Source organism: Triticum aestivum, chromosome 6B, assembly GCF_018294505.1.
Source record: "Triticum aestivum cultivar Chinese Spring chromosome 6B, IWGSC CS RefSeq v2.1, whole genome shotgun sequence".
Classification (NCBI taxonomy): Eukaryota; Viridiplantae; Streptophyta; class Magnoliopsida; order Poales; family Poaceae; genus Triticum; species Triticum aestivum.
The window spans coordinates 246,410,208-246,432,788 of NC_057810.1; the positions used below are offsets into that span (position 1 = coordinate 246,410,208).

General features: G+C 43.8%; 2 protein-coding genes across 2 annotated transcripts; one reads left to right on the forward strand and one right to left on the reverse strand.

Moving 5' to 3' along the window:
- Positions 1-206: 206 nt before the first annotated feature.
- Positions 207-6,916, reverse strand: LOC123134031 (subtilisin-like protease SBT3.9). Its single transcript, XM_044553391.1, has 10 exons — positions 6,836-6,916; positions 6,649-6,740; positions 6,414-6,511; positions 6,158-6,322; positions 5,419-6,035; positions 1,861-1,928; positions 1,490-1,756; positions 1,285-1,402; positions 1,040-1,211; positions 207-959 (listed from the first exon to the last, which is right to left on the reverse strand). The coding sequence occupies exons 1-10, from the start codon at positions 6,914-6,916 to the stop codon at positions 421-423; spliced, it is 2,217 nt and encodes a 738-aa protein (XP_044409326.1). The 3' UTR covers positions 207-420.
- A 7,986-nt stretch (positions 6,917-14,902) lies between these two features.
- LOC123134032 (uncharacterized) lies at positions 14,903-17,202 on the forward strand. The gene is made up of 5 exons (XM_044553392.1): positions 14,903-15,236; positions 15,371-15,470; positions 15,694-15,793; positions 16,484-16,563; positions 16,684-17,202. The coding sequence occupies exons 1-5, from the start codon at positions 15,035-15,037 to the stop codon at positions 17,015-17,017; spliced, it is 816 nt and encodes a 271-aa protein (XP_044409327.1). The 5' UTR covers positions 14,903-15,034; the 3' UTR covers positions 17,018-17,202.
- Positions 17,203-22,581: the final 5,379 nt, after the last annotated feature.

Here is a 22,581-nt window from a genome sequence, read left to right on the forward strand (position 1 = left end):
TATGCTTTCAACCAAAATTTGTACTATAATTTTGTTGTAACCTAGTTCAGTTTTGTACAAACTTGTCTGATTTTAATCAAAAGTCGCATACATTTGTTAGGTTTGAAGTTGTAGGTACAACTGTAGCTTTTTAGTTGAAATGCTAAAATTATGGAGGTGGTTATCACCGATCTGACAACCATAATCTCAGAGGATTCATCCGAGAGACCTCAAAGAGCAAGCCGGTCTCGGAGGATTCAGTTCGTGAATGAGCACTTAGACTAACTGAAAAGTAGAAAGATGTAGCAGTCTCTTCACAAACAAGAATTAAAATATAAGTAGTACATTTCCTAATGATGTATATATAGGGTCTTCAATGTTTTTTCAACAATTCATATGCGTTCAAGTGCATGAATAAGATATACACATAACTAGTTGAATTTATGATGTATCTCTCACAAAGTCTTGTACTACAGTTTGCACCGCAATAGGTATTCTCACTGAGTGGGTATTTTCATCCGACCATGTCAAACTCCCAAAGGTGTACCCACCTTGCACTCTCTTCCTTGCTGTGAACATCACCGTAAACATCATGCTTTTGCTACCACCTCTTGTAAAACTGATCATAGATGGCTCCACAGTTACGGTTACCCCTGCGGGAGCCTCAACCGTCACTCGGTAAGTTGCTTCAACTGACCCGACATTCATGACAATGCGCCGGACTGTGATATTGTCTTTGAGGTCTGGCATGGCGATTGATGGGAGGTTAAGATTGCTGATATAGGACTTACAGTCGTCTAACAATTCATCGGTGCAATTTAAGAACTTGTTGTAATCTCTTCCATTCATGTCGTAAACCAAGCCGGGGTCACCGGCCTTATCTGGATCTATATGGCCACCACCAAAGTCGAATGGGTCAGCTAGTTTCCTCGGGACACCCTCTGCTTGGATCAGCACACCGAAATGATCGACCACGGAAGCTGCAACCATGCCACACACATAAGGTTTAGTCATACTACGATGTTTAGAAGAATTTCTTGCATCGTTCTCATGTGCATACCTGTGGTGATGATGGCAGACTTTATCATGGCAGGGGACCAATCCGGGTGAGCTGACTTAAGCAGTGCGACCACCGCGGATACATGCGGACACGCCATGGATGTCCCGGACATGAACACATAAGTGTTGCCCTTGGCTGCCAAGATGCTAACCCCGGGTGCAGCAACATCCGGCTGTTCATACGTAGGGATGTTTAACATCGTTTAACCTACTGTATAATGTTGTTTCATGTTATAAGGATGATACCTTAAGTATTCCTGGGAACGCGGCACTCGGGCCTCTTGATGAGAATGAGGCGATCATCGGCGACAACACTTGGTTCCCAATAACACTCATGGCAGGAGACACCTTCACCACTGGATTTCTATCAAGTCATATGCCAAATATGAACTTCTTACAAGGAAAAAAAAGCACGGCCCCTGTTTTGTTGGACAATGCGACATATACTCACTTTGTTTTATCCAAATATGCGAGAATTGTGTGCGCGATTTCGAAGTCCACCACTACACATGCCATGTTGCCTTTACACACGGTCAAGATGTCGAGGATGTTGGCATCATATTGTGCAAAGATGAGGCCCTTCGCACCGGCCTCCATTGTACGATTTATGACAATAGGAAGTGCTAGCCGAGGTGGTGTAATGGCCGCCTCTGCCGGTGCATAGCACAAAACAATTTTACCGGTGATGTTGCTTGACGCAAGCGACTGCATGCTACAGCTGCATAAAACAAATAAATTGAACAATGTTCATATTCATTGTGATTTTAGACAAAAAACAAAACGGGAAACCAAAATGTGTCAAGTGATGCTATATTTCATTACCTCCTCGCGTAAACAAGGGCCTTAAAGCCACTGATGTTCATAGATGCATTGTTGTGAAGCGATTGCCCCTGCATTTGAAGTCAAACAAGAAAGAGTTCATCTGAACCTGATGTAGTGTTAACTATGAGAGGAGATAGTGTCGAGGGAGGTCCTATACGGCGCTTTATGCGCCGGTTCGGGCATCTGGCGCTCACTGCTGCACCAGGTGGGCCGGTCTTAAAAAATGTTAACAAATTTGAAAAAGGTTGATCGATTTTGAAAAATAGTTCATCAATTTTGGAAAACCTTCATCAACGTTTTTAAAATTTTAATAAAATTTAGAAGTTCATTGATTTTGAAAAAAATCATCGATTTTCAACACAAAAATTACAAATTTTAAAAAAAATCATCGATTTTGAAAAATGTTCATCAATTCTGAAAAAAGTTCAAAATGTAAAAATTTCATTGATTTTGAAAAAATCATTAATTTTTTAAAAAAATCAGGGATTTAAGAAAATAAAAACAAGAGCAGAAGATAAAAAAGCAAGATAAAAATAAAAAAGAAAAGGGAGAAGTGATCACAACTGGCGTCGTGGCCCAGGTGGTTGTTGTAGTTTATCAAGTACAAAGGAGATCCCGGGTTCAACTCATCGCGTGCAGGTTTTGCGGTTTTAATAGGAAAAAGAAAATGCTAAACGGGCTGGCCCATCTCCGAGAGGGGGGGGGGGGGGTGCACCGGTTTGCGGTTAACACCTTAATGGGTGCAACTGACACTGAATAGGAAATGCCTAGTGTCGAGGACATACCAAGTAAACATTTATCGAGGGAGGGGGCGTATAATAACAAATATAAAAACAATTTTGTTATTTGTCCGTTAATTTTGCCACCTTTATTGCATAAATTATGGATAATGTTTTTCCTTGCAAAGCTTATAAAGAAGATAAAGGATTATGTTGACATTTCCAAATATATCTTCATGTGCAAAAAGAGCCACGATGAACATTCTATATGTTGCTTCCATTAGAGCATCTCCAATTGGACCAAACTAATTTGACCCCCTATTTGTCCGCGGGCACATCTGGACAATGTCTGGGCTTGTCCGAACCGAACCCCTATTTGCCCATGCACACAGTTGTGTCCAACAAATTTGATTTTTTTAATTGATTTTAAAAAATGTTCACAAATTTGAAAAAGGTCGATCGATTTTGAAAATAGTTCATCAATTTTGGAAAAACTTCATCAACTTTTTAAAAAAAAATAACAAAATTTAGGAGATGTTCGTTGATTTTGAAAAAAATCATCGATTTTCAATACAAAAATTACAAATTTAAAAAAAAATCATCGACTTTGAAAAATCAATTCTGAAAAAAGTTCACAAATGTAAAATTTTCATTGATATTGAAAAAATCATTAATTTTTTTTAAAAAATCATGGATTTAAGAAAAGAAAAACAAGAGCAAAAGATAAAAAAGCAAGATAAAAAGAAAAAAAAGAAAAGGGAGAAGTGATCGCAACTGGCGTCGCGGCCTAGGTGGTTGCTGTAGTTTATCAAGTACAAAGGAGATCCCGGGTTCAACTCACCGCGTGCAGGTTTTTGCGGTTTTAATAGGAAAAAGAAAAGGCTAAACGGGTCGGCCCATCTCCAAGAGAGGGGGGGTGCGCCGGTTTGCGGTTAACACCTTAATGGGTGCAACTGACACTGAATAGGAAATGCCTAGTGTCGAGGACATACCAAGTAAACATTTATCGAGGGAGGGGGCGTATAATGACAAATATAAAAATAGTTCTATTGTTTGTCCGTTAGTTTTGCCACCTTTATTGCGTAAATTATGGATAATGTTTTTCCTTGCAAAGCTTATAAAGAAGATAAAGGATTATGTTGACATTTCCAAATATATCTTCATATGCAAAAAGAGCCACAATGAACATTCTATATGTTGCTTCCATTATAGCATCTCCAATTGGACCAAACTAATTTGACCCCCTATTTGTCCGCGGGCACATCTGTACAATGTCTGGGCTTGTCCGAACCGAACCCCTATTTGCCCATGCACACAGTCGTGTCCACAAAATTGTTTGGGCACATGAATATTATTGATTGATTGATTGTGAGAGAGAGAGAGAGGTCTAAAGTGGGTCAGGTTCGACGTGTTGTGGTGACTGGGCAACACTCATCCCCCCCCCCCTCCATATAGAGGTTGGGTTTGGGGTTTCGCGAACAACCCAGATATACGAAGATGATTTCGGGTGTCCGATTGGAAAGACTATTTCTTTCTCTCTTCTGTTCAAGCATTGTCTGGGCTGTCAGCTCGAATATATAGGGACAATCTGAGAGGTCCGATTGGAGATGCTCTTAGGAGCTAGTTGCTTAAAATCAGCCTCATTGGATTGATCTACATATCTCCAAAATTTAGATGACATAATTAATATTTCTATGAACATCAATATGTGGAAGTAAACTAAGGTCTTAGATATTTGAAGTTTAACATTCATAGTCACTTGGTAAATTCTTGCAAATACAGAAATTCAAAAATGAATAAGTATTATAAATCATGTAGTGTGAATATTCTTTCATCTTTATAAGTACGCTTTTCGTTCCATAATAAGAATCGTTGATTTAGTACAAATCAGAGACACGTAATATGAAACGAAAGGAGTATATATCTATAGAAGAAGTTTGAAAAATATCGTTAGTTGTGCCGTAGTCATACGTAGAGAAGGATATCTACCCAATCAGTTGAATGTAAAGGATACCGTTAGTTGTGCCTTTACTACCGCCAATATGTTGGCTTTTATTTTTTCGCTTGTCAAACTATCTGTGATTGGCTATGCATTCCTACCTATGCAGAGGTCGGGTGTTACTCATTATGCTTAGTATCTGTTTGATACTATATTTTAAGTTAAGAAATGGCCCTTTATTCTAAAAAAGTTGTATGAGTTGATGACTAGCTAACGCTTTATATATTATACTAGTAGCACCTAAAAGCAAGTATAATAGTGGGCTTATAGCCTGCTTACATGGTACTTTTGCATATGTGAAGAAGAGAGATATTAAAAAGTAAGGAAAGTGGACTCTTATGCAAAAGCCTAGCTATATATGTACTTCTACACAAATACAATAAATGCGAAGAAAGAAAAATAGAGTAGGTAAAAAAATACTGATGTAATAGCTAACCTTAACCCACACTACTATATAAGTAACTATAAATGATTACTATAGAGGACATGACAGATTTCTATAGCCATCAGTTCGCTATACTATTAGCCATGCGCTAGCAAAAATAATATTGTAAGGCTCTAGACCTACTAACATATCTATAAATCATGACGCCAAGGAATATATAAAATTCATTTTGATAACAATGATTTTCTATTTCCGTGTCGTCTGAGATTTTTAGAGGTCCGATTAAATTATACATACCATGAAGCCTAAAATTGCAAGAAATGAATATTGACAAATTTAGACGTAGAAATATGCATGCATATATTTGCCAAAATCTGAATTTACCCCGGAACCATTAACAGGCATTAAATCATTTATTAGAACCGTACTCAATAATAATTGTTTGTACTACTTACCATCAATTTTTGTTTATTCCCGAGCGATATCAGTGTAGGGAAAGACCGGTCTATGGTGCTCGCAGCCACCGTGGTGACCCAAGGCACCGCATTCCACGCCGTTTGCGGCACAGGTCCGCCGTTCCCGGCAGAGAACACGACGGAGATCCCTCTCTCGACGGCGTGCAGCGTCTCAAAGAGCTCGCTGCTTGCCTGTCCCAACGAGAGTGACAGGACATCCACGCCGTCGTCTATGGCGTGGTCGAGGGCCGCAAGGACCCCCGCGTGGCTGCCCGATCCACGTGCCCCCCACAACACCTTGTAGATTGCCAGTCTGGCGCGTGGCGCCCCGCCGCGTGCCACCCCGGCGGCAAGGCCTCCGTAGCTCACGTTCGAAACCTGTCCGCCGGCGATCGTCGAGGCGACGTGCGTGCCGTGGCCGCTGAGGTCCCTGGGCGACATGTACTCGCCCTTGAGCTCCTCATCGCTCATGTCATCGCTGAACCATCGTGCGCCGATGATCTTTCTGTTGCAACTCGTGGCGTCGAACTGCTGGCCGGCCTGGCATGTGCCTCTCCACCTCGCCGGTACCGGACCGTAGCCGCTGTCGTCAAAGCTTCTTGATTCAGGCCATATCCCTGCAGCATGCATGCATGCACAGGCATGGAGCCGATTGATGATGTCCCCGACTATCTGAGTCCTTTTATTTTTCATTTGGATGTGGGGATAGTGATTTTAAGCTAGAAATGTGGCTGCAAACCTGAATCGATCACCCCGATGATGACATCTTCACCGTACTTTGCCTTTTGCAGGAGGCCTGAATCCGCTGGCGGTTGGTCGTAGTCAAGGCCGAGGAAGTCCCAGCTCCGTGTCGTGTGCGATTCGTGGTATATGTTGGGCCTCACACTGAGAACATCAGAACATTCTACAGTGGGCGCGCGTTGATTAGTTTTTGTGGATTATGCTTGTAAGATGCAATAATAACATGCTGATGCCATCTTATGAATAATTATTACTTGCAAGTGTCGCAGCTTGAGACTCAGTGAGCATGGCGGCGAAGCCAGAAAATCCGTGCCTGTAACTGTAAACTATCGACTTCATGGCTTCGTCCTTGCTGTTGCCAACGGAGAAAAGGTGAGCAAACCATATCAGTTTCGTTGTAATATGTATATTAGGCACCACGAACTACGTACTAGCTACTCCCTAAAACCAGGACACTTGTTATGAAACGGAGGGAGCACTAGCTAGTACCTTCCAAAAACAGAGGTTAGTATGTCGTGGTGTGACGCGGTGACCATGGATGGATCATCATGTTTCTTCTCCCCCATGTACACTATGTAGAGCTGGAATTCGTCACAAGATGTTTTCAAGAACTCGTATCATGACGATCGGGAGTTGCGGAAAGGAAGTCTTTTAAAAGAGGAATCATTCGTCTTACTTTGCTCGACGCATCCGACGCCGAAAGAGGCGACATTGCCGCCAGTAGCAGGGTGCAGGCGAAAGCCCTTCTCATATCCATGTCTGATTTATGGACAAGTGTTATGTTTGTCAAGTGAGTGTCCTTTTGTTCTCTCGTGTGTATGTATAAATACAGCCCCATACACGTTCAGCCATGGGGTGCAGATAAACAGTACATAGAAGAACACGTGAGAAAAACTAGACCATGCCCACGATCAGATAACCACGAGACCGAATATGGTATTCAGGATTCTGATGTAATGACCTCGTCGCCGTGTAGTTCATTAACTCATAAGAAAGTTTTTTTTTTTTGCGGGGTAAGTCATAAGAAAGTTGACAATCGTACGTGAAACGGAATTTCATAGAGTTTGGTAGACTTTTGGCAGAATAATGAAACATTCCACGAGCGATGAATGGTTTGGCTGATTCGTTTCTCTTATAGACAAGTTTACAGATAAGGCAATACTATCAGTTTATTTGCGATGACGTACATGCATTTCCTATTTTCTTTAAGGCAGACGTAGGGTGCCTTGGGCATCCTTCTAAGCGCGTCTTTTGAAGCTATTCCATTGCATCACGGATGACATGAAATGGCCAAGGAAGATGGAATCAACAAAGCAAGAAAATGGTACCATCATTCATATTATAAAGTAGCTAGACCATTTTCCAACAAATGAGAAGCAAACCTTTAATCAATCCTTGTTCGGTTATTCCTCAGCTTTCTTGACGAGTATAGGCTAGATCATTAGCAATTATGTCAAAAGGACTCGGTGATACGGGATCCCCTGTCTAAATCCCCTTGAAAATGGGGAGGCGAACCAAACTGTGCTTGGATGGGTAGGAGGACAGTGGTATCCCAGCCCACCAGGGTTCGAGTACTAAACTTGACGCTGATGCTCACATTTTCTTATATTTATTTCAGCCTTCTGGCGATGTGCATTTAATGGAAGGAGACATTCCCGTCGACTATGTAGGCGTATGTGGAGACTTCGTCAATCTTAAGATGATCTGCCGGCTTAGTCTCTCGGAAGTGCTCATAGAGATAGGATGCGAGTGCGTGCATTCATAGAGATGAGTGTATATGCGTATGTATTTGCGTTTGCATATATACCATGTTGGAAAAAAATAAACTAGGGAATTAAGGCCCAATCTAGTCTCCCCTCTCTCTCAAGGATTGCATAACCCAATCACACCATTTTCAGCAAGCACACATTCACACCTCGATGTGCTAATGTGTCACTTTTGCATCATTGGCGTCGCAACCTAAACCATAATCCTGAAGCTAATGAGAGATATGTACCACACAACCTATGGAGCCACGTCGTCCGTATACTTCATCTTCATGCTTACGCCTCTTCTTTGAAGATGCCTAGTGCATTGAACATGCATGGAAGTCTTCGTAATCTTTACATTTTGTTCAATTTTTTAAGATTTTGTTCACTTTTGAGAATGTGAATAATTTTTCAAATATATTTTTTAGAATTTAACTTTGTTGTGAACGTACATGTTTTCAAATTTTTGTTCACAAATGACTACGCCTCTTCTATGAAGATGCGTAGTGCATTGAACATACATGGAAGTCTTCGCAAACTTTACATTTCGTATATGAACGTTCATGATTTAAAAAAAATTCACATTTGTTGAAATGTTGTTCATATTTTCAAAATCTGTTAACTTTTCAAAATTTATTCATAATTCAAAAAAATGTTCATAATTTGAAATGTTTTTGCAATTTTCAAAAATGTCCACATCTTTTAAAACATTGTTTGTATTCTAAAAAATTGTTGATGTTTTCAAATTTTGTTCACAATTGAAAAAATAGTCAGGAATTTGAAATGTTTTCACAATTTAAAACATGTTAAGATTTCAGAAAAATTATTCATATTTTAAAATATGTTCACGTTTTTAAAATATTGTTCACTTTTCAAACTTGTTCAGAATTTTTTAAAATTGGTCGGAATTATAGTTTTGTTCACAATTTTCTAAAGTAAATTTTCTATTTTGAATAGGTTTTTAAAATTCGCCCTCTGTCTGTATTAAGTGTAGAGGCTATATACATCCGGTTGAGCGACACTTAATATAGGACATAGGGAGTAGCTTCTGCAACCGTTTTTGTGCGTGAAGAAACCACTAAAAAACCAAGGATAAATAGAAAATCGGTCCCATTTGTGCTGCCCTTGGGCGAAAGTTCCCTCGTTTGACGCCTACGGGCGGCATACATGTGCTCTCACTCAAGTATATCTCACGGACGATTCTAAAAAAGAGTCTTTCGTGCGGTCCACGCCGACCCAAAGACGTACTCCCTCTGTCTCATAATATAAGAGTGTTTTATATTATGGGACGGAGAGAGTAATAAACAGGGAAAGTTGTGATGGGACCCTCACCAGCGTGACTCCGTCGTAACAGTAACACACAATTAGAGCAAACATTCTCTTGCTCTGATCAGATCTCTTGTTCAGTACCTTCACAAACGCAAGAAATGAAGAAGGCAAGATCAGTTGCAGACGGCCGGGGTGAAACGATCGAGTACACTTAAACCGGAGCAGGCGATGCGAGGCCGCTGTTCCCGGCCCGGGTGCGACGGCATGCGGAACAAAACCGCTGTCCCCGCTTTCTGGCCGCACCCCCATCGCATCCCAGCGTCGTTTGGACGTACCTAGGAGAATGATTCGTGAACATGCGTTTGCATTCCACAGCGAGGGATGTGGGAGAGTGCAAGTTGGGCATAAGAAATTGGGGGCGTGCATATGGTTTTGTACGTACGTGCATCCGAGGATCCATTAATTCTTTTTTTTTGAGGTACGAGGATCCATTAATTCGAGGCGCCGCATATTCGGCGCTCCTGCTCCCGATGGCATTTCGATCGCAGGGGAAAAGATTCTCCGCTCCTCTAATTCCTAACCGAACCGCATCGGTGCGAGATCACTCCCTATATTCTATGCGATCGTGTGTTAATTTGTTAACATGGTCAATTGGTACTTGCATGCATGGTTAATTAATTACACACAAATTGACCATGTATTATTTGCACGAGAGAGAGAGAGAGAGAGAGAGAGAGAGAGAGAGAGAGAGAGAGAGAGAGAGAGAGAGAGTACGTCCCTCATCATTCACCTCACTACCTTCTCTCCATGGCCTGTAGCCTGTAGGAATGCATGCGTGCTGCTGCCATCTAAGCATGTGTACATTGGCTGAATGATCTTGTACTCCTATACATCTAGGGTTTTGCGAGGCCGGCAGTTTAGCCCTAGCTAGCAAGCAAGCCAGTGCTACATGACTCCTCCTGCAACCCCCTTTAAAAGCAGCCTAGCTGCTTTACTTTACCTCGCCAGCCCACCACTCCTACTCCAACTTCAATCCTTCCATCATGATAAGAAGCTGCGATCGAGCAGATCTATCGTCCCTCCATCTGTCTTGCGTGTGGCTGGCAACGAGATCGCCGGCCTATATCCTTCTTGTAAGAGAGCCATGTCTTCACGATCGTATAAGAGAGAGCTTGATTTGTGACACGAGGTCAGGGAGCTGCGCGCATGGCGTGGATGGAGAGAGCGATATTGGGGAGGTTCAATCCGATGAACGGGATTTACGCCGTCCGTCGTAAACCTAACATATTTGATTGAGCCGCGCCAATATCACTTCCTTCAACCATATATCCACACACACACACGTGTGTACAGTGCTAGCTCTGGAATTCCGCACGCAAGGTGCGATCAATATCGTTTATCCTTAATTCCTTCTTACTTATATCTCACTGCTCGTCGACCCCCGCTGTATTGTGTTTAATCCACAGCTACGGATAGACTGTTCTTCTGGACATGTTGTCGTAGGTAAAGTTATTTTCTCTTACTTATTGGCCCCTGCATGCAAAAATGATCCCATGTTTTCGTGTTTCCACTCATGGCGACGACCATGCATGATATATGATTATTTTTTCGACTCTGCAATTTGTATTATCTTAGATACTTGGATAGAAAAATAGGTCTTAATATGACACAAAGCGTTAAAATGGGACTTCATCCCTACTTGGGTTGAAGGTACAACCACTCAGTTAACTACTCCCTGCGGTCCTTTTTAGTTCGTATATAAGATTTGTCTGAAATCAAACCTCATAAACTTTGACCAAGTTTATAGAAAAAATTACCAACAGTCAGAATGTGAAATTAACAACATTAAATGCGTCATGACTTTAGTTTTCATATTGTATAAATTTAGCATTGTAGATGTTAATAATTCATATAAATATGGTTAAACTTTACGAAGTTTGACTTCAGACAATTCTTATATGCAGAGTAAAAAGGACCGGAGGGAGTACTTACTACCTAATTGTCGTGTGTTGCAACCGGGCAAACATATTTTAGCGAGTTAAAACCAATACAAGTGTGTCAACAGGGATGTTGCGAGTACTTTTTTTCATCTGACTCCCACATGGACGTCGTCCGATAGTATCTTGCGGCAGAACGTGAAGATGATGAAAAATGAACGAGAGATTTTAGGAGTATTTAGCTGCACTACGTATGCTATAGTCAAAATTACAAAAAATATAACTATCCATAATTAATGTGACCCTTCTTGTTTTTGCGGGTAATTAATGTGACCCTTCAGGCAAATGCTATACTTTTCATAAATTAGTGAATGTTGTTTTCTGTTTGAAGGGAATGAGTTGGACAAGAAATGAAAAGTGTCGATTTGGTTCAGATTATTTCAGGTCACTCTATATATGTTGGTTTTTCTTTTGTGCGGCATTAGTTGATATTACCAAAAAAATCTATCAAAAACCAAGCGGGGATAAGGGTGTGAGGAGGGAAAACACGAAGAAGGAGGTGAGGCGAACTACCAACTTCCCTTTAATAAAGTAGAGAAACAATCATGATGCATGCTAGAAAATAAAAATGTTGATGCAGTTCTTGTGATTATCCCGTTGTTGATGTCGTATTTGTGATGAGTTTATACTCCCTCCGGTCCTTTTTACCCCGCATATTAGCTTTTGCTTGAAGTCAAACTTTGTAAAGTTTGATCGAGTCTGTAAAAGAAAATGTCAATGCTCTTTTTCATATTTTATTTATTTGGTACATTTTTTAATATAAAGTTGATCAAAGTTCACAAAGTTTAATTTAAGGCAAATCTAAAATGTGGACGGAAAAGGAACGGAGGGAGTATATATGAGATAAGTAAGCAGATTGTGTCATCAGGCTCGGGATGCTCCGGGGGAAACCCTAGATCTGGGTCTTTCGGATCGGACGATGATGACGTTCTATCGCTTTCCCTCCTGGGGGCATCGTTTTGGAGTAAGTGTTGACTGGGGGATGGTGGAGCGGTGCTTCATCTCACACATCGATGGCGGCGGATATCGGCGGCATGGCGCTGAGGAGACTTGGCGTCCGATGCACGGAGATGGACTCGCGCAGGAGGAGGTTGCTGTCTGGCGTCATGGTGACGTCGATGGCAGAGTGGCCAGACAAGGTAGAAGCCTCAATATGATCTGAAGACGGACCTGTGGAAGATGGCGGCGACGACACACGAGTGCGTCTGACCGGATTGTGCCCCAGACCCGGTATGTGGCTCGGCTGGGGCTTCCGAATATGTTTCGGCTTCCGGCTTTTGATGTTAGGCTTAGGTGAGTGGTTTGGGTAGTGGCCCAGCTAGCACCCCTTCATCATTTTGGATAGGAGTAGCGGCATGTGTTGCCAAGATGGTGGATTCAGACACATTGTTGTAATACTTTGTAAGGTCCTCGAGAATAATCAATAAAGTGGCCGTATGCATCTCCCAGATGCAGAGGCCGGGGGTCATCCTCCTTTTCTAAAAAAAAAGTAAGCAGATTGTGTGCATGAACGCACATGATTAATTACAGGGTGACTTTTATTGCTTTTTAACACTTCCTGATTTAGTTCTTGTTAATGTTTGAAGAAACGAGATGAAACAATTAGGATGTGATAATTAAGAGGAGGAGGAGGGGGGGGGGAGGCAGATGGAAGTAAAAGAAAAACAATGTATTTTTTTAGCAACTAAAAACGATGTATTATTAGGGGAAGCAAATGCTTCGCCATACACATGGAAACTAGGCCAACCAACAGTGGGAGCGCCTACATGACACTTACATGTACAATTCAAGGTGCTTAGAAGGATCTTAGAAAAATAAAGTTGTTTTTACTTAAGCAACGGTGCTTATTGCTAGAATACATATGCTTAAGCGGGTCCATGTGCTTTAAAAAATCAGGTACAGGTGCTATAGCAATAAGGAATAATGGTTAAGAAAAAAGTTGTTTATTTTTCTAAACATCACTCTAAGTATACATTGCATCATACATGGTCTTATAGCGAGCACTAATGCTAACATCGCTTGAGGCCATTAACATGCATGGTTTTTTAGTTGTTGAATATCTCAGAAATACTGTTATTTCACTAAATACAATAATAAATTTAATAATGAACTTTTTTCATGTGTTGCAAGAAAATAAATACAATCGTTTTATAACATTGAAAGGTTTTTTTCATGCATATAAAAATTTGTTCATTTATGAAAATGTTCTGATACGTGAAAATGAATACACATGTCTTGTCGAAAATGTATGTATATTTCAAAATAAATTTTCATATAATTAATAATTAAATTTCAAATGTTTATAGAAATACTTTATATACAAAAAGAGGTGCTCATACATATCAAAAAGGTGTTCAGCTTTTGAAAAACCAATGTTCGCGTGTTAAGAAGAAAATATGTTCATGTATCTCATTAAAATATTCATCTATCGTACCAAAGTTCAAGAAAAAAGTATTTTCAAATAAACAAGAAAAAAACTAACAAGAAATAAACCTTGATGGTATTTGTCCGAAAATAAGTAAATAATCCCTTATAAAAACAGTTTCTTACAAGAGTAAGAAATTACTAACAAGTCCTTCAAGAAATCAACACCATCTTCCTTCTACATCCACTGACGGCGCATCGTGAGTAAAACTCATTGACGCCTCTAAGCCTCCGACTCAACGGAAGAACCTTGTTGGAACATAGGATCTTGTAAAAGCAGCGGCTAGGAACTTGTTGATGTAGGCCAGAAGAAGCCGATGACCTAGAGAAGCCGCCATGGAGGAGGGCTAGAAGATAATCCCAGCTCCAGCCAAATAGAGGAGGGAGACAAACCTCACAATCCCACCGACAAAGTCATATCTGCCTGAGCTTCGACGGATGGAGATGAAACTAGAGACCAACAATATGCTATAATACCATTCTCTTCGCATGACGCGGTCGGCGTGAACAAATACTAATCACTCTAGACCAAGTGCCCGACATAAACACCATCCTATTACCCGTCGAGGTTGCTTCGAGGAAAGATATGGACATGGAGAAAACCCGGCAACTATTATTCCCATCGTTGCAGCTGCCCCAGCTTTACTAAAGATGAATAACTAGACCATAGCAGACACGGACCGGGACACTCAGATCGGGGGTCCCACCTTTACACCTGTCACCACAACTGTCGACAGAGGCCAAGGGAATCCGCATCGGCATCAACGGGTTGAGGGGTTAAGCTAGACGCCTCCTCTCTAGCAAACCCTAGGAAAACAACTTGTCTCTAATACTCGCAATAAACAAATACATGAGTGTGGCATACGTTTGGTACTCTATATGTCTTGTAAAGTAGAATATTCTTGAAGTGGTGAAACACGTTTTTGTCGACAATGAGATGTATATCGTTAATCTTAAAGATAGGCAACTATGTCTCCCGTAGATGTTGTGTGTGCTTGTGCCTCCATATAGTTGTTTTTAGGGTACCTGCAAGAAAAACAATGTGGCTGATTGGTTTGATGTCAAACCAAATATTTGACGAAATCTAAAATTTCTAAAATTTGGCATCTTCTTGTAATCTTGGTAAGAAAAGTTGGTAACCAAGCAATCACTAGCCAATTTTTGGCAATTTGTTTATAGGAAATCCAATTTTTGGCATGTGCAAACCAACCATGCTCAATATACAGCCATTCCCCAATTCTGGCCCACCCCCGCTAATCACGGCCCAACCCAAATCATTGCCACCAACGGCTACCGTTGCGCTATTCCCGACGCCGCAAGGAGGCGCGACCACTCCGCAAACCGCCTCGCCGAGATAAGGGGAGCACGCACCCGCTCTGCCCCGTCGCCGCCACCACCAACCCTGGCAAACCTCTCGCCCTCCGTCGATGCCCCGCGATGCCGTCGGCCGCCACCCGTTCGTCATCCATGGGTGCCGGCGACATTGAGTTCGCCCTCGACCTCGAGGACATCGCCGCCCGCGCAGCCAAAGCGGACTGCATCGGCGCGCTCGCCTGCGGCCGCACAAGCTTCTCCTACCACCGCCTCCCCGAGCCGCCCCTCCGCCTCACCGTCCGCAAGCTCGACGATTCCTACTTCGGTGCCAGATCCCGCTCCCTTCCGTTTAATTCCCCCGAATTGTTTGGGTGGTCTGGTTTTGCCCTAGATTGGCTCCTGCCGCGGCGCGGGGATTGCTAGTATGTGACCTTGCGTGCGTTGCTTCTGATTATGTAGGTGTGCAGGTCGCCAGGTCGGCCGCTGTGTGGGAGCTCAAGGCGGCAATACAAGGCGTGTTCATCGCTCTCTACAATGACATGGAGAATGCTGTCACTTGGTATGCCACATATACAAGGGATCTGTAGTTTAGCAAGTTGTTTGCTTTCAATTGCGCTTGGATGCCATGTGGATAATCCAAAATAGGTGAAGAGAGATTTTTTTTTCTCTGGCATATAATGAATAATGGGCAATTTAGATTGAAATTTACTGTCATTGTTTGTTTGAATTAACATTTGGTGGTGGGAATTTAACATTTAACGTTATTACTTTGCTTGTTTTAGGCAGCACGTGTGGAGCCACTTCTGCTTATGCTTCAAGGATGAGAAAATGACGGATGACAGGGCAACCTTGCGTGCATTTGGTATAAGAGATGGTGATGAGGTCTGTGCACATTCCTCCTCTGTGATTGGTAGAAATGTGCATTTTAGTGTGGATTAGCTCTGACCTGTTTCATGAGATCAGTAAGGATACAAGTCCATCCTATTTATGAAACTATGATGTGCTGATGTACCGCTCATTGTTCCGTTTACTCCTTGTTCATACAAAAGAGATGCCCCTATTGTTAGGCAATTTGCAGTTAAGTTATTTCCATATTTGGTTTGGCACTTTTGCCTATCAGACAACATCTTATTCTCCTGTGTGAGCATAACAATTATTAAATACCCTTGATTTTGCTTGACATATTAGTTCCGATGATGTCACTTGTGATCCTCTTGTACCAAATGCTTATTGTAGATAGCTCAGTAATGGTGCTAGAGCCTAGAGCTACTAAATTCCAACACAGCCATGTACTACTTTTCCTCTTCTCATTCTTGCATATTGAAAATTCCTGAACAAGAATTACTTTCCGTTATCTAATAAGTGAGTATAGTAAATGCATGCTGGCATAATTAATGCATTTGTAGTATGATTCATTATTTGTGTCAAGGCCATTTGTAAATCGAGTACACTGTTTCAGCTATTTGCGGAAGTAAGTGTCAAATCCTATTTAATGTCACATTCTGATGTGCCATTTTCTACTTCCACTGATATGCCTCTGAATGCCTTCCATTATATTGTTCTGTCATGCAGCTCCATTTCGCCCAGCATCTCTCCGTTGACTACAGCCCTTGCAAGAGTTCAAAAAGTCAAAGGGCAACATCTCACAGAAGGTATGGGAGATCCTAATGCCTCTATAAGGCCCTTTGTCCACTTGACCTGCATCTTCCTAGAACTCATGGATTTTCTATATGCTCACAATCGATGACGTTGCAAGTAATTTCATATGGCAGGTCAAGGACTTCAGTGGAAGGTTTTAGTGTCAGACCACGGAGTTTGATGGATGATCTGATCGAAGAAGATGAGGCCGAGAAGAAGCTTGCCGCTACTAGGCATTCAACCAGTATTCTGGATGAAGATTTTTGTGTTTATGAGCACCACGAGCAGCACGTGGAGGAAGATCGTAAGAAAGGAATCTCTGTTCGCGGTTGGTTCTCATATTCTAGATTGAGGGGTAACAGGAGAACACACTCCGAGAATATTGAGCAACCCTCTTGCGAAAAGGGCAGTCGACCAAAGCTAGGGAAATGGCTGTCTTCCAAAATGTCGAAGGCCCGGAGTAAATGATACCCAACTGCTATCTATCGGACATCTGCTGCTTTATTTTCTGAATGAAGTGTAGACGACCAGTAATTCCTTGCATGACATAGGATAGGCCATTAGCCTAGGTGACCTTAAAAGTTCAGTGTATATATATATATATATATATATATGTGTGTGTGTGTGTGTGTGTGTGTGTGTTTTGACTCATTGTTCCTTCCAAATTTGATGGTCTTATTGTTTGGTGCAATCAGATATTTATCCTCTGTTTCCACTCGTTGTTCCTTCCAAATTTGATGGTCTTAAGAATTTACTGTTAATATTTCGGAAAACATTTTGCGGTCTTCTGAGTAACTTGTGCAGCCAGCCGACTGACAACCATTACCCTGTGATCATGAGCATTAAACCTGGCCAAATATTATGTAATTTCTGTTGGGATTCTTAAATATTATTGCTGTTAAACTCTATTTCAGGGGAAAGATAACATAACACCTTTTTAGGGGAAAGTTGACTACCATCTTACATGTAATTGAACCCCAAAAAAAGTGTGAAAAAGAGGGCTAGGTTGCTAGCCATGAAAGAAGAATATTAACAGTACATTTTTCACAATTAGCAGTACCTATCTTTTCTCTAGAGAGAGACCAACCGAAGCCTATACCTATCGGGAAGAACAAATGAAACAGCCGCAGAACAACATCAGCAGAAACTACTGAAAGAGAGAGACCGGTGATATGATACATTTCACAACTTTACATAGAGAACCCACTACTAGTGACCGGCGCCTCGCCTGCTTGGCCCCGCCCTCGCGACGACAAACACCGGCAAGTTGGCCGTCGACAAGCCGCCCCCTCCGTGGGCATGATCGCGCAACGGCCTGGAGCACTCCGCCAACAGAGCGCAGGCGCACAAGAGCAGCAACACCAGGATGATCACCACGCGTAAGCTCGCCATCCTAGCGCCGCGGCGGTTGAAGGTGGTGTCGATACAGGCTAGGCCTTTGTCGGCGGTCGTCGATCGGCAAGAGAGGGTGCTCTGGTTTCAGAAGGAGAGGTTGTATGCGTAAGGTGTTGATCGTGTTGGCCTGGAGGAGGAAGGGAGGAGGACGCTTAAATGGTGGCGAGATGGGAGCACGGGAGGGGAGGAGGTGAGACGTGTGCGGCAAGGACTTTGAATGAGCGCGCGCGCATGGAGGGATGGGAGTTGACAAACGGAGGAAAGGAAGGTGGTAGGTTTGATCTCGTTAGGCTGCAACCACCCCTAGATTCTGAACCAAATCTTTGCTTTCCTGGGTTGCATTTACACGCTCAGTTTGACCGGCTTGCGGCAGCGTGTGTGCTTGCTTGTGGAGAGGGGTTCTTAAAATAGTATCTGAGCTATAGTGAATGGATACGTTTGTATTTGTTTAAGAAGGATGGACTCCGCGTTACAGTATAAAACTTGACAGTTGACACTGCAAAGTGCAAGTTCAGTCCCTATCTCTATCTGAAAATTCAGGTTCTCTAACCGGTACGTAGGTGAAGGCATAGAATGGTTTATGTATACACTTTTCCGAAGAAGAAACTGATTGCTGGCAGGAGATATAGTACTGGAAATTTGCATTGCTATTGCATAGTGGAGCGGTAGAATGGATTCACCGGTGTCAATTTGTTTCACACTGCAAGGAGAATGTGTACTAGTAAAACCCACTCAAAGTGAAACCCGAGAGTCTGTCTGTTCCTTGGCCGGGTAGCAAAGCATGCACCGAATAACGTCGGTAATCCTGGTTGGCCAGAGCGTTAACACTTTTTTTCCGGCACTTTGTGATGTGTCATCAGTAGTTTATTTCAGTCTGCTCATACTGTTGAATGCTGAATCTTTCACCAAAAGCGCCCGCGGTCGGCACTGGATTTAGCTATCTGCATATCCGACTGGCCGGCCGGATCGTGCTATTCCTTTCTTGGGATGAGGAGATATAAAATATTCTTTGCATCTCACGCTAGCGTTAGGCCAACTCCACGGCGCGATCCCATCTTGTCCGGGTGCGTCCGTTTGGGATAAAACGGACGAATAGCGCGGCTCAACGCGCGGCCTCAAACGAACAAATGTCCGGAATCCGTCCGTTTTCGACCCATCCCGGCCCAAAGTTGCGCTCGGTTTGGGATGAAACGGACGTGAGCAGACGGCCGCGACGCACGCCCTTGTCCCCCCCCTGCGTCCGCCTGTTGGGGACACTAGCAGTCCCCCCTCCCAACGCTTTGACCCTCTCTCTCCCGCCCTGCCCCGCCGCCGGCGCCGCCGCTATTCTCCGGCCGCCTCCTCACGGCGCAGCCCCCGACCGTCCATACCAAACCACGTGTAGACATGGCCGCCACCACGCCCGCGCTTTCGCCGTAGTTTTGGCCGTCGACCGGAGGAGGTTTGGCCGTCGCCGTCTTTTCTGATGGCAGAGGAGGCACGACCGCCGGCGACGTACCACGGCGGCCACGGCAGCTTCCAACAGCTTCAGAGCGACCAGTAGCCGGCCGGCAACCACCCCTGCTGCGTCGAGGTGATCATCGCGGCCTCTTCACCACCACGCCCGTAAGGTGTTTGACATTTTGCCCACAAAGGTATGGACAGTGGAGACGAGTTCTTCTTCCACCACTTCCTTTGTTCATCGGACGATTCGTCGTCGGATGATGAAGAGCTTGTGGTGGCTGCACTGGTCGTTCACGACCACATTCAACGGCAGCTTCCGCGGTACAGGGGTTCAGTCCCTGGCCGTGCTCCCAACCTGAACCGCAACAGGGAGAGAGGCCACGCCTTGCTCTATACCGATTACTTTTCCAACAAACCGCTCTTCAAGCCGGATAAATTCCGTCGCCGTTTTCGAATGGCAAGGCATGTGTTCAATCGTATCCAAGAGGGAGTGGTTGCTCATAACCCATACTTCAAGTGCAAGACAGATGCCCTTGGCAAGCTTGAGTTCTCCTCTTACCAGAAATGCACCGCGGCCGTCCGCATGCTTGCCTATGGAATTCCAGACGATCTGGTGGATGAGTACGTGCGTATGAGCGAGACAACATGTCTGATGTCAATGCACAAGTTCTGTCAGGCTGTGATCGAGGTGTTTGGCCCAGAGTACTTGAGGCAGCCAACTGCCGCTGATACAGAGAGATTGTTGGCGACCAACGTAGCTAGAGGCTTTTCAGGCATGCTTGACATCATAGATTGTATGCACTGGGAGTGGAAGAACTGTCTATTTGCTTGGCAGGGCCAGTACAAGGGGCATGTCAGCGGGTGCACTGTCATATTAGAAGCAGTGGCATCGCAGGATCTCTGGATATCGCGAGGCTTGCAGAAGGCCGCTCCCCACTTGTCAACTTTGAGATCAATGGCCACCAGTACAACAAAGGATACTATCTAGCTGATGGTGTATATTCTCAGTGGTCAACTTTTGTGAAGACAATCTCGAACCCCAAGGTGAGAAGAGAAAGAGATTTGCCCAAATGCAAGAGAGTGCTAGAAAGGATGTGGAACGTGCTTTTGGTGTGCTTCAATCCCGATGGGGCATCGTTCGATACCCTGCACTGTCATGGGATGAAAGGAAGCTTTGGGAGGTGATGACTGCTTGTGTGATCATGCACAACATGATTGTCGAGGATGAGCGTGGTGACAGTATCTTCGACCAAGGATTTGATTTTCTAGATGACAATCTTGAGCCCCTGCATCAAGAACCGGCCACGTTTGATCAGTTCTGCCAGTTCAATCGTGTGCTGCGTGATTGGCACACTCATAAGGCTCTTCAAAATGACTTGTTGAGCACGTGTGGGAGCATATTGGCAACCGATAGATGTATTGGTTCGCTTTATGTTCATTCAAGACAATTTCGATTTGGTTGTAAAACTATCTTTATTAGAGACAATTTCGATTGGGTTGTAAAACTATTTTAATTTTCGAACAATTAATATTTGGACGTGCAAACTTGTTTTCATATGAAAATATGGCATTTTAGGCCCTGACGGACGAGATGGGGCAAACGGATGCGGCCGTGCGCCCAGGACAGGCCCGGACACGATCCCATTGCCCTACCCAAACGGACAGAATCCGGACAAAACGGACGTCTGTTTGGGGTCGCGCGATGGAGTTGGCCTATACCACGGCTGATTCAGCAACGCAAGGAACCTCATTTTCTTGTGCGCGCTTTTCTGTTGGTGTCCAACAACATCAGTGGTAGTGCCAGCTGACGCGATCATCCTCGGGGGAATTTGCACCGACCTGACCTGCCGTTGCATATGCCCTGACCTCACTCATGACGAGCAAAGATTTATGGTCGTGGGGCCTTCTCAGCGGCTATGATATGACCCAGCGTGGGGGCGTTCCCATGCAGCAGCACAACGGCGGGAGGAAGCAGCGGGCAAAGCGAAGGATGACTGGATCGCCCTACCGACGGACGGACATTTTGGGCCGCCCGGGCCCGGCACGCGCTCGCTGCTTTGCAGGACTCCGCGCCGCGTCCGCACGTTGCCCGCGGCTGCGCTTCACACGCGCACTCGTACTGTCCTACGCGCTCCCGTCCCAATCGTGTACATGTGGACGCGGCGAGTTGGAATGCATGGACATCCGTGGCCACTCCAGCGTAATTTTTTTTTTGAAAGATCCAACATTGCTGGCTTGTCATTGATGTAGCAGAGAAGAGTTAAAAATAAAATTGAGAAATGCTCTAGAATTAAGAGCGCGCCGGAAGGGAAGAAAAGACTAAGCTACTCTTTCCCAAACGAGGCCCCTAAAGGGTACGCTAAACATTTTGGCTCTGCAATATTCCAGAGCTCTAAATTTTTTGTAGGGATGGCAATGGGTAGGGTATGGGCGGGTACGACCTTCTTCTGCCCAAACCCATACCCACAGAAACCTTCTATACCCACCCGTTTCAGTATCCATGGGCATAAATTAATACCCATGCCCATACCCATTGGGTATCCTATACCCAATGGGTGTCCAATGGGTACAATCTATGACATTTAGAATTTGAAAAAGTAGAGAAATGAGTCTAAAATTCAAGTGACGATGGGCGAGCAGTATAGCATCGATGTGGCCTCCTCCCGTGAGTGGCATCTTAGAGAAATCAAGTAGTATGAGCAATGGTTAGTGGTACCCCGACGCTATGAGAGGTGGCAGTGGGAATTGGGGATCGCTAGATCGAGAGATGGACAGGTATTCGATGACGATAAGTTGAGATTTGATTACTTCGAGGAGACATATATGTCGTAGGAGGAGTGGCGAGCAAGTACCTGTGGCCTTATGTGATATGGCTGGTTTAGGGAATAAGAGATTTAGGGTGGGCCATGAGAGTTGGATGTTGACTCCACATATCATAGGAGTTAGTTTTATTTAACATTGTTTTGTGGGTATCCATTGGGTGACCCATGGGCGCAATTTCATACCCATGCCCTACCCATATATATTGCGGGTATGGATACCCATTACCTGTGGGTACAAAACCTCTCCAAGTCTTGCCCATGCCCATTGTTATTGGGTAGGGTACCCATGGGTACCCATACCCATGGGCAAAACTGCCATCCCTAATTTTTTGTTACACATCTAAGAACATCTTTCAAAGGTGCAGCTTTTCC